At 43.1% G+C, this 11,636-nt stretch overlaps 1 protein-coding gene across 1 annotated transcript in view; it reads left to right on the plus strand.

The window, feature by feature from the left end:
- LIMCH1 (LIM and calponin homology domains 1) overlaps positions 1-11,636 on the plus strand; it is a gene marked incomplete at its 5' end in the record, with an annotated part of 74,906 nt that overhangs the window by 40,998 nt on the left and 22,272 nt on the right. The window contains 2 exons of the mRNA XM_008948515.1: positions 1,440-1,661; positions 11,461-11,554. Of these exons, the coding sequence (XP_008946763.1) occupies positions 1,440-1,661; positions 11,461-11,554 (316 nt within the window). The remainder of the gene's footprint in view (positions 1-1,439; positions 1,662-11,460; positions 11,555-11,636) is intronic.

Genomic DNA, 11,636 nt, shown 5'->3' on the forward strand with positions numbered 1-11,636 from the left:
CTCCCTAGCACATGTAGCTGTAGCATTATTTTCCCTCGAAACATCAGTCTGTTGGTGATTCTCAGCACCGATGTGACAATGTGTTGACTTGCTCCAGATCAGAAGGAAAGGAGTGTTTAACTCTGCAGCCAGGGCATCTGTCCTGATCATTCGAACATTTGGTTTTCCTCCTTAGTATAAATAAAGAAGTGTCTTAGTCTAAACAGAGACACTAAAATGGATGGTGCAGCCTGCCAGTGTTTTCCTGGCTTTTTTATTTCTGAGATCTTTTCTGGCCTGCCTCTCTAGTAGATAATCCAGAACACAATCCCAGAAGACTTGGACTTCAGTGTCTGCTCACACTTGTGTTTGGAAATAAACCCTAAGATTGGTACTGCATTGAGTAGATGGTAGCTGTAAGGAAAAGGAGGTAATGTTTTCAGCTGGAAAGCAGTCAGAAGGGGTGAAACCACTTGTGGAGCTGGGCTGTTTCTCTTCTGCCTGGGAGCTGATTGCACAAGGTGCTGACTGCCTTCACTTCAGCTGAGTTCTCTTATGATGAATGGCTTGTGAGTCTTTGTAGCAAGACTTTTTTCATTTATATTATGGCTTCTACAAACAGCCTTCCAAACTGAAAGAGGTTGTTATATGCCACCTCACTTCAGAACAGAAATGCAAACTATTGAAGTTTTAAGAAGCTGTATCAGTGCAGAGGAAGAAGCTAGAGTTTATTTTCTTCCTTGCTTAAAGGTTCCTTATCAGGATTATATGCCTACCAAGGAGCTAGCTTGACTCTGAAAACAAAGTAGTTGAAACTGTTTCTGCACTCTCCTCTTTATGGAGACAGCATAATATCATTTTCTGTGAAAGCAACTATATTTATTGCCTCATGGAGAAGGTGGAATGCCCAGTTTTACTTGTTGGCTTCTTGCTTCCCTGTTACGAACAGTAAAGAAACAAGTAGATGAACTCTGCTGATCCTGAGCCTTTGAAGTTCACATGACAATGCTTCAGAAAGCACGGTCTGCTAATACTGTGATGATGTCATCAGGGTACAGAGCAGTTCATCACCGTAGTCCTGGAGAACCTGCTTACCTCTGGCATGAGGCAATGCAAAACCCATCTGTTTTGATCTAAATTTAACATAAATCTTTGTTCTTTTAAAATTAATTGATCTGTGATGTACACAGAGGGTGTCTGTATGTTACTGTGAAAGTGAATTATGAGAAACCAGGGAATACAGAAAAAAAACATTAGCCTGCTATCCATATTTTGTTTATGACACCCCTGTATAGGGTTTTATTCTATATTGGCCCATTAAGTGAAATGTGTGCTTGGCTCTGTACTTCACTGATGGCACAGACTGTGTTAACAATTGTAATATCACGTAGCAGTCTTAATACGCAAAGCTCCTTTGAATGCTACTTGCCTCAGCATATTTATTTAACTGTATTCTGCAGGTAGATGGAAAAGTCAGCATGAATGGAGAAAATGTCAACGGCACAGAAGAAAAGGATAAAGAGTGTACAACAGTAATGTTTACTCCTTCGCCAAGCAGATCTCTGAAATTTGATGGAGTAGCCAGAGGGGACAGGCTCCCGGTAGTGTTGAAGAAGGACCCCACAAGTGTTGAGCTTAATTTACAGAGGCCTGCCACTCAGAGTGTGCACAAAGAGCCAACAGTAAGACCAACACGAACAAAACAGCCTTACTTTCTCTGCCAGTTTTCTGTCTCATAACATATTTAATCACTAACTAATGAAACCTGAGTGCTTATGTTTGCTTTATTTCAAGAGGGTGTGCCTGGACGAGGGGAAAAAAAAAAAAAGAATCCTTTGTAAATTAAAGGCTTTTTCCTTTGGGATTTGGGTAGAGAAGTGGGAGGGGAAGATTCAAAAAACTGCAGCCAGCATCTCTTTTTCTTTCAGATGTCATGCAGCTGATAAGCATGCTTTAAATGTGCTGGGCCAGGGAGAAATCGACTCTGTGTCCCAGCTATTGTGCAGATTTATTCAGCGCTTCTCCTGATGTTAGCTGATTAGATCAGCAACATAATTGGACTGTGTGAGCTATTATAATTAGTCTCAGTTTTCAATTTTCAAAGAGGAGGATGTGGATGTGCTGGCAGTTTTGAGCATTCACCTTTTATTCCCCTCTCAGAAATATTAGAAAAGGGGATTTGCTGTTGAAATGCTCGGAGGGGCCAATGTGCTTCTTAACTACCTTATCAAAGAAACAAATTAATTTTACCTTTTCATCTTTCTCTCCCCCTCTTCCCCAGAGTAAAAAGCAGGAATAAAACTAGAGCATATCACAGCAGGAGTCTAGATGCTACAAAACTGTAATAAACGTAGATGGTAAAAACAAAACAAAAAATACAGACCAGACCGCAAATAAAGCATGTAAAAGGGTTGCAAACAAGTGGCAGGAGAGGGAATTCTCACCGTTCTTTTCTGTGTAACAACAGCAAAGAGAATCACAGATGTGGTGAGAGTTGGAGTATGATAATTGTTTGCTTTCATCTCAGATTTCATCCAAGCATTGGCCAGATGGGTAACAGGGAGCGGGCAGGGATCTGTCCCGGGGAGTGATGCTTCATTCATGCCAAAGGGCTTGTGTCTTACCTTACTCCCCTGCTTTATGCCTGTCTCTGGCCATGGACAACCAAGCTATGGAACCTGCAGCAAGCATGGGAGCTGTGATGTGCCATGACCACAGATTCTGTTAGAGAGAACTGTATAGAGTCAAAAGTGAATGATTTGCAGGAAAGCAGGCAGGTATGGAAGAGCAGAGGCTGCTTCTGAGAATGAATTGGCTGTAGAGGAAAAGCCAGGTAAGCATTGCTTCTGATAATGGGAGAGCTGATAATGGGAATGTTTGAAGGATAGAGAAGAGCCTCAGCTTACTGTAGGTTAGAAGCAATATGGGCATCAGAAAAGCAGCCAAATGAAAGTGTTACTGTCTCCTTTTTTAGGATTTACAGACCAGTATAACTGTGGAAGTAATAAAGGAAGGAAGGAGGACATTCAGCAATAGAAGCCACTGTTAGGGTTTGGATATGTTTGTACCTGTTTGATGCCCTCTGATCCTTCCCTTTGTACAGCTCTGAGGATGTGGCCAGCTGAACACAGATCTTTCTGTGTACAGTTTTTGCTTCCAGTATCTTAGCCCTTATGGTGATGTTGCAAAGGAGGCAGAAGAGCTTGAATTCTCAGATTCTTCCTGACGCAGACATTTGCAGAATACCTCCTGGTTTGTAAGCTTGAGTGCACTTAATGATAAAGCCTTCTAGAGATAACAAGTGCACCCTAATGGTGCTATTGATAGAGTTTCTCTGCTCTAAGGATTTTATAGTGCTAGCTTCATGATTTCATCAATAACGGGTCTGGCTAGTGCAAATCATAATCACTCCTGGCACTTCAGCCTCAAGCAAAGGTATGTGTGTCACACACATGAAGGGCAGAGCAAGGAGAGCAGACTGCTGTGTGGAGGATCTTACATGGAGAAACATCACGGGGCGTGATGGAGAGAAAGAGGAGACCTTCCTGTGGCTGCAAAGGAATTTGCCAGAAGAAGATAAAATTACAGGTTCTATTCCTTCTAGATGGTTGCTTCTCTACCCAGCTGCTTTGTTTTAATTTTACAGGTCCCCATCCCTTGGACTAAGGTGTGGGCAGTAATTTAGCTGTTGACCATACCAGAGTGCCCTGGTTCAGGTTAGGAAGTGTTTAGAAGGCAGGTCACAGAGATGGGGCATGGTACTGATGCTCACCTGCTTCACTGTGTGTGCTGGGGCACAGGCCATCACTGCTATGGGCAGCTCAGTATGGATGCAAGTGGTCTGTGGCCTTATCTGCAAGAATCGGGCAGCTACACTGGACTCGCTTCACTCAGCCTTCTCACTGTACCTACTTTACTTGGGTTTGTGGACAACTAACACAACATCAGCCTGCATCTGTGGAGTCTAAAACACTAAATTCCTCTCTGAAGATATAACCACTCCTAGAAAGGTTGGGAATCCAGATCATGAAAGAAAAGAGCTTCCTGGGCTTGTCCAACTCCTCATAAAACATGGCCTCTTGCTGGGAAGGATGCTGAGTAACTGGCTGTTACTGTGATCCCTGCAGAGGGGAAGGAGGGTATTACTTTTTGCCCCAACAGGATGGGGCTTCCAAGCTACACATTCTTGGAAGTAAGAAAGCTTTCTGAAGCTGCCAGTGTCACATCTCACAAGGAGAAACCAGGGCTATAGTTTTTGTCTGATACTTAATGCTACTGAATTTTTAGGAAAGGAGGAGAAGACAACATAAACAGGGATAGAAAAGCAGCTGAGATGAAGTAGCAGAGCTGTCTGGAGTGGAAGAAATTGCTAAATTTCTTTTTCCTTGGAAAAAAAAAAAAAACTTCTACAGGTGGAGTATTTTTTTTCAGAGCCTTTTCTAAACTTGCTTTAACATGGCTTAATTTATATAGTTTCCTTTACTGATATAGTTCTTCTTAGCTATGTTCTTCCCAAGCTTTGAATATGATTCAGAGGCACTAGTTCCTCTGTCTGTTCAGAGATGCTGTTTCTAGGACATTTTTCCTCTAGCTTCTCTGAGATTTGTTTTGGTTTTCATTAATTTTCTGCTCTGAGTCTCTTTGGTGAAGTATATATTCCTTTTCATATATACATTACCTTTGACCTTCCTGTCCTCCCCTTCTGATTCTCTTCCTGTTCTTTGTGTGCCCTTTCCACCTCCTCCTCAATCCCTCTTCGGGCTGCTCCCCTGCTGTGTCAGTTCAGTTGTCAAATGCACTGTAGTCCTGTCTTCTCTCTGCCTGGCAGGCTTCCCTTTGAAGCTCTGTAGCTCCGCTCTAAATCTGTCCGGCTGGCCTTGGGCATTGTCTGCGATACAGGAAGATGCTGTGCAGCTGTACTTCAGCAGCTCTTTTGGCATGAAGTTTGGAAAATGGTTTAATCGAGTTGCACCATTTAAAACATTAATACCATTCAGGTTTTTGGGGAGCTAGAGAAGCATAGGGATCATGTTGTATGGGTGAGACCTCGGTGTCGGTTGTCTTTTTGACAAAGAACACCTCCATCTATATGGGATTCAAACAACTGATTGGCAATCAGAGATTGATAGAGAAACATGCAACTTCTGCCTAAATCTACTATGAAATGAGATGCAAAAGGTGCAGCAGGTGGGAAGGGTGGTGAACAAAAATACTTTCAAGGAACTATACCTGTGTCTGTAGTGTGTAGGTAGAATACTTAGATGGGGGTGGGAGGAAGAATTTTAGAAGGGACTTAACCTTTACTAAAAGTAGCTTATCAAATTTTGCCTATGATTTAAAGCTAGGAAGGGTAAATTTGACCTGTAAGCAGGATGAAAATCCTGATGGTATTGGGAACAATGTGCTGCTAAGAGGTTGTAGGTAGAGCACACCTCTCATTGCAGCTGGAAAAACAGGGGCAAAGGCCTGAAGACTGACTGATTAGTCAGTGGCAGTGCCAGCAAAAACGTGAGAATCATCTCGTCACGCTGGTCCTAACTGTTAGCATTAGGTCATGTTTTCTTTCCATTTTACAGAACAGTTAAGCACATTACAATTGCTGAGAAGTTGTATACTCTAGCTCTTTGAATCAGAAGTTGGCAAAGTAAATGTTTTGTTTTAAAACAATATTTGTGCAGATTTTAGTGTAGGGGGATTAATTTGTCAGTGAGCAACATCACTTTGTTTTAACCAGTCTCTGTATGAGCGTTCAGAAATTATTGGCTTGTTATGCTTCTAATTATAGCTTTGCTCTGATCAACTGAAAAAAAATAAATATAGACAGCAACTTAAAAAAAAAATCAGGGTGGGGTGGTGGTGGTGGGGAGAGATTTTGGCTTTCTTTTAATTTTTCACTAGCTAGCTTAAACTTGTCCATTTCTACTTATTGCATGCTTGGCACAAAATAAACTTTTTATATATATCCAAGTAACACACTCCTTCATCTTCAAAAATCCACTGATTGAACTGAGATTAAGGTATAACCTTTCTTGTGGTTGGGGATTGTTGGCCAAGCTACAGGGTTGAAATCGCAATTTGTTTGTATCTGGTAGGACAAGTCTTTGTTCTTTGATTTGTTACAAGAAACACTTGTAGAGTAAGTATGTCTGTTCCAGATTGACAGCTTTGCCTTGAACCATGTGCAGGAGGATGCTTGAAGGGCTAGACTACCTGAAGGGAAAAAGGTTTGGGATGAGAAGTGAGAGCAGCAAAGCTTCAAAGCAGCTAGAAGGGAACTGTGTTCAGGATTTGGTTATGAATCTAACATCCATGTTTCCTGTCCTCCAAACACCCGTGCACTTTCAGTGTCCGTGAGTGGCAGGATCTCATTTTACATCCCAGTTGAGCACTAACTCTAGGAAAATAACTAGCAAGAATGCCTAACACTATTTCTTGCAACACTTTCAAGGCTTCTATGTCAATTACTGATCCATCTTGATCCTTGGTTGTAATAGCTGGCCTGAGTATAGTGTTCTGTAGGTGCCAGGTGAGGCAGATGACTTGTCAGAGCAGCGGGCTGGCTGTAGTGCTATCGTGGCAGAGCATGCAAGGTGCTTACCTGTGGCAGCCCAAGGTCGTGCCACCATTACCACTCACAACAACAGAAAACACTCGCTTTGGTGAGGAAATCATCAAAAGAAAATTTTCAAGCCAATGATAAGTGTACAATTTCTATCACAGAAGTTTGAAAGATGTGTCAGGCAATTTCTACATGTGGCTATTGATACTGCAATCACTTTCATTCCTGAGTGATTTTACAGAATTAAACTGTAGTTCTAGCCTGTTTCTTCCCAATATCTCTAAATTCTCACAGGTTCCAGAGAGCTGCTTTTGTCATGTTTTCATAGAAAATATGATAACAGTATTTTGTGTCATTTTGTGTACAAGTAGTGTTAACTGACCTACATTGTGATTTAATTTACAATAAGGGTTAATAAAGTTCTATTGTAAATTCCTTTGGAGTTTGAATTCTTGTAGTAGTTGTGGTGTTCGGTGTTTTAGGAGTTCTAGTTACTGTATTTTTTGGGTGCTAAAAGAGTGTAAGGTTCTGCCACAGCAATAGGTAATGTGGCTATTTCTGGTTAGTGTGATCTTCATTTAAAAAATACTTTGACCGGTACCCTCGTTTATGGGATAGAATTCCTGTCTGCCACAAACTGAACTAATTCATTTTCATGCCTAATAGGTGTTTGATAACACTACATAGTGAACTGTGCTTGTGTCTTTGTTGAGTGGATACCCTGATTAGCAGAACTAAGGTGCTGCTTTGTCCTCCATTACTGTTGTGCTCATAACTGCAAATGCAATCACAATATTTAACTTTCCATCATGGACTAAAGCTTCTAAATCCTAAATGGGGAAGTTCACATTAACTCCTGGGTAGCTAGATGCATGAGGTGATAAAAACACCAATCCAAGTAGACAGCATTCTTGAGTTTTCAGAAGTTAATGGGACAGTCCTCACACCAGCCCAGACCTGAGGGCAGAGAAAACCACAGCCCCTGTGCAGCAAAGTTTTTCTTCCTTCCCTTGAAGGCTTCAATTCCTGTGACAGCAGACCAGCAGGTGTTGTGTGACCTCCCCTCGTAGGCACCTGCAGCAGAGCCAGCTTATGGAGTAGCTCTATGGTCCTGCAGAATGATTCCTCTGCCCACACGAATGCGTGTGACTGCTGCAGGGTGATGCCAAGAGGCTGCGTGGGTCCTTCATTCCAAAGCCTGAGCCACTTCATTCCAAAGCCTCGGCCAAACACCTCAGAAATGCCACTCACCAAGCTGTTCAGTTTCTCAGTGTCCATGTCAAAACACTGTCCTCTTGCATACAATGAGATGCTTGTACGCCGCCTTCCTGTTCTGTGATAACATCACCACTGGATCACAAAATACTTATGAAATGTGAGTGATGATAGTCTGTGGTAGAAAAGACATTTTATTAGTTGTATCAGTACAAGAATTCTCTTAAATGTATCATACTTGCGGATATTGATATTATAAATAGAGTTTGATATACTGGGAATGGGAGAGTTCCCCAGTGAAGCTGACTTAATTTTTTCATAAATTACTTACTAATCAGTTTTATATTTTTAGCTGTATATCACTAGCATTTAATTGCTCAGCAGAGGGAGGAGGAAGAGTCAAGTCTCATGAGCAGGAACAGAACTGCAGCATGCAGTTCAAAATTCAATTTTCCTGCAGCAAATAGTAGCAATTTTTTTTTTATTCCTCTTTGAAAGAATTTCTATAAATAACATCTATGTCTATACCTGATTCCACCTCCTGGTTACGGATATGTGACACAATATCCTGAGGTAACTCTAGACCCAAAGGTGATAAAAGTGCCTCATATCCATGCATTTGCTGAGATTTCTAAACCTTCTGAGAGGCCAGTGTGGCTGTGCTCTTTGCCCAGCTCCAGCTGCGATCAACTCTTGACTTCCTGGGCTGTTTAACTCATTTTGTGTTGGCTCTGGTTTATCATTGTTTATAGATTTAAAGCCTTTGAGGTTGAAATTAAAGCCTGAATTTCTTTTTTAGAAAAAAAAAAATAAATTCCGTTTGGACAGCTGCCCTTTGAGAACAGAGGGTGGGTTCCATTGCTTTACCAAAAAATAATGATAATGTAAACATTAATAACTGAAAAATTTGCTACAGCTTCTTTGGAAAAGCTAATGCTTTGGCGCAGTGGGTAGAGTTGCTGGGTAGGTGCCTCTTGCTTTCCCAGTTAAAATCTAACTTGTTTAGGGCAAACCCTGAGCCACTGGATAACAATGGATAACAGCCATTTATTTAGGTTTAATGGAGGTTTGTAGGTTGTAGAGTGACAGAATAATTCCGTTTGTAGGTCTCTAGCTGAGTCTTCTGCTCAAAGCAGGATCACACATGAGATTAAAACAGCTTTTCTAAGGGCTCGATCATTTGAGTCTTGAAAACCTCCAAGGACAGAGATGGCACAACCTGTCTGGGCAGCCTGTTACACTGCCTGGTTGTCCTCATGGAGCAAAGAACTACTTTTGTATTGAGCAAGGCTGGGAAGGGGTTTGAGTAACTTCTACCATGACTGCGGTCGTGACAGGAGCCGGAATTTAAGCTGAAGGAGACATTTTCTTTAGCTGCAGTGTTCTTTTGCAGGCGCTTTCAGTGAAAAAGCTCTCACTGAAACACGGGCTAGCACCAAGATGGGCTGGGGAGGGAGTGGTGAGTTATAAAAGAGAGAAGAGCAAAAGAATGGCATGGGGTAAACCTCTGGTGCACAGAACTTGCAGTCTTTGGAGCATTTCTTTGGGACCTGCATTTTACCTTGTGCCTTATCTCCAGCAATTGCCCCTTGGAGCATGTGACACATGGAGGGGGAGCTCTGTGCCTTGTTTGCTGTTGGTATAGGTACACTCAAAGGTGGACATGGTGGAGAGGAGGTCCTCAGACTTTCCAAGCTATCTGTTTTTGAGTGAATATTTCACCATCTGACTCCCGCAGTTTAAGAACCACTTTTAGACAGGAAGGGAATATGTCCAATTAGAGCAACAAAGCTGGTGAAGGGTCTAGAGAACAAGTCCTGTGAGGAGCAACTGAGGGAGCTGGGGTTGTTTAGTCTGAAGAAAAGGGGGCTCAGGGGAGATCTTATCACCCTCTACAACTCCCTGAAAGGAGGTTGTAACAAGGTTGAGTGTTGCTCTGTTTTGCCAAGCAGCAAGTGACAGGGTGGGAGGAAGTGGTGTCAAGTTGCACCAGGGGAGGTTTAGATTGGACATGAGGAAAAATGTGAGGGTTATCAAGCACTTGGAAAAGGCTGCCCAGGGAAGTAGATGTCACCATTCCTGGAGGTATTTAAAAAGTGTGCAGATATGGTGCTTAGGGACATGGTTTAGTGGTTTACTTGGCAGTCTTAGATTTATATTTGGACCAAATGATCAGAAAGGTCTTTTCCAACCTAAATGGTTCTGTGATTCTCTGTGTTCCCGTGCCTTGCCTGGGGCATAGGATTTGGGTAGGCAGAGGCGAGGGTGCAGTGGGAAGCTCAGGGCAGTGGGGGGGATGGGGGGCAGCCAGCCCCAGCAGGCACTGGAGGAGACACGCTGCCACTTCTAGAGTCTCGTGGCTGTGATCTGGCGCCTGTCCTGCTGTGAGGTGCCAGCACGGCCCTTGGCAACCACAGGCTTCTTCTGTTTTCCCAGCACTGCTTAGTACTGAGAACAACAACCTGCTGGGCTTCCCCAGGTTGCTGCCCTTGGCCACACACCTACACCAATCCCCACCTTTCCTCACAGGACATCTTCCCAGACGTGTTTTCTGCCTCTCTCCAGGGCATGCCTCCCTCCAGGGAGGAGAAGAGAGGCATGGATTCCTGACCACTGCCAACAGCAAAGCTCGGGGCCAGACTGTGTCCACAGGCCAAGCGTGTTGTCATCGTGTTGGCACTGCTGGCAGATGTCCCTGATAACCTGCTCTTTAGGGGGTATGGAAGGATGAGCTATAGGTTCATGTGGGTCTGTAGGGACGGGAAACAGGATTTGTGCAGAAGGTGGAGGTCTGAGTCCTATCCCCCAGAAAAGGAAATTTCATCAAATTTCCTCCTTTGCCAGGTGTTAATAAGATGGAGGGGTGGGAGGAGGACAGGAAGGCAAGTCTACAATAGACTATTTCTGAAAAAATGTTGGTTTTTATTTCTAAAAGTAGTCTGCTTTTTAATTTCCCTCTGTTGACCATGCAATTTTCTACATCTTTCATGCATTAGAAGCACTGTACAGTGACTGATTGGTTTGCTGCAGATTTTTCTTGATCTGCCTACTGGGAAAGCGGATGTATGGTGGAAGCTGCTAAATAGATCAGCTGAAGTGCTACCCTTGTTTTGACAGTGTGGGTTTAGCTCTGCAACAGCCTTGTCCTGGGTCAGGAAGCTGACTTTTCAAAGGTATTTGGGTTATTGGCTCGATATGCTTTCACCATATTTTTCAGTCCTCTCATAACAGTCTTTCAAGTATTTCATTACCTTTAATACTGACTCTGGCTTTTCCCTTCAGATAACAGATTGTTTAGACAACCGTGAAATAAAGGAAGTATTTAATTACTTTCCCACTTTTCAAGCACTAGTGTGTGCTACATATTCACTACCGTATGTGGTTTTGTGTTATTCTCGAAGAGGAAACTAGGGGTTAAGTGTATGCTTATCTCCAGCTAACACAGTCCAAGATAACCCAGAATTTTAAAAGCTTGTAGGAGCTATTTCAAACCAATCGCATGATGGTTGCTGATGAACAGCTTGAAAAGGAGATTAAAGCCCAGTGATTCAGCACCCAAGCAATACATACTGCTCCGAAACATACTCCCCAGCTCCCTGATAAGCTCTAAGCCAATCTGGTTCAAACACAGAAGCAGCAAGTACTGCCTCAAGAAATTAATACATGCTCTTATTTCTATTGTGTTTGTACTGTGTGATTCTCTGCAGGCCTCCTCAGTGGAAGCGGATACAGCCACCAGCCAGCAGGTCGAAGCCAGCCCTGGAAGTGCAGGACCTGTGAGCCCGGCGTGCATGTCTCCAGGTAGGTGGGTTGGTGGTTGTTGCTGCTGCCCTCACCCCTGCCCTTGCCCACCGACCAGGCTGGCGTTCAGACCCACCCTACA

Source organism: Merops nubicus, unplaced genomic scaffold (assembly GCF_000691845.1).
Source record: "Merops nubicus isolate BGI_N331 unplaced genomic scaffold, ASM69184v1 scaffold3951, whole genome shotgun sequence".
In the NCBI taxonomy this organism is placed as follows: domain Eukaryota; kingdom Metazoa; phylum Chordata; class Aves; order Coraciiformes; family Meropidae; genus Merops; species Merops nubicus.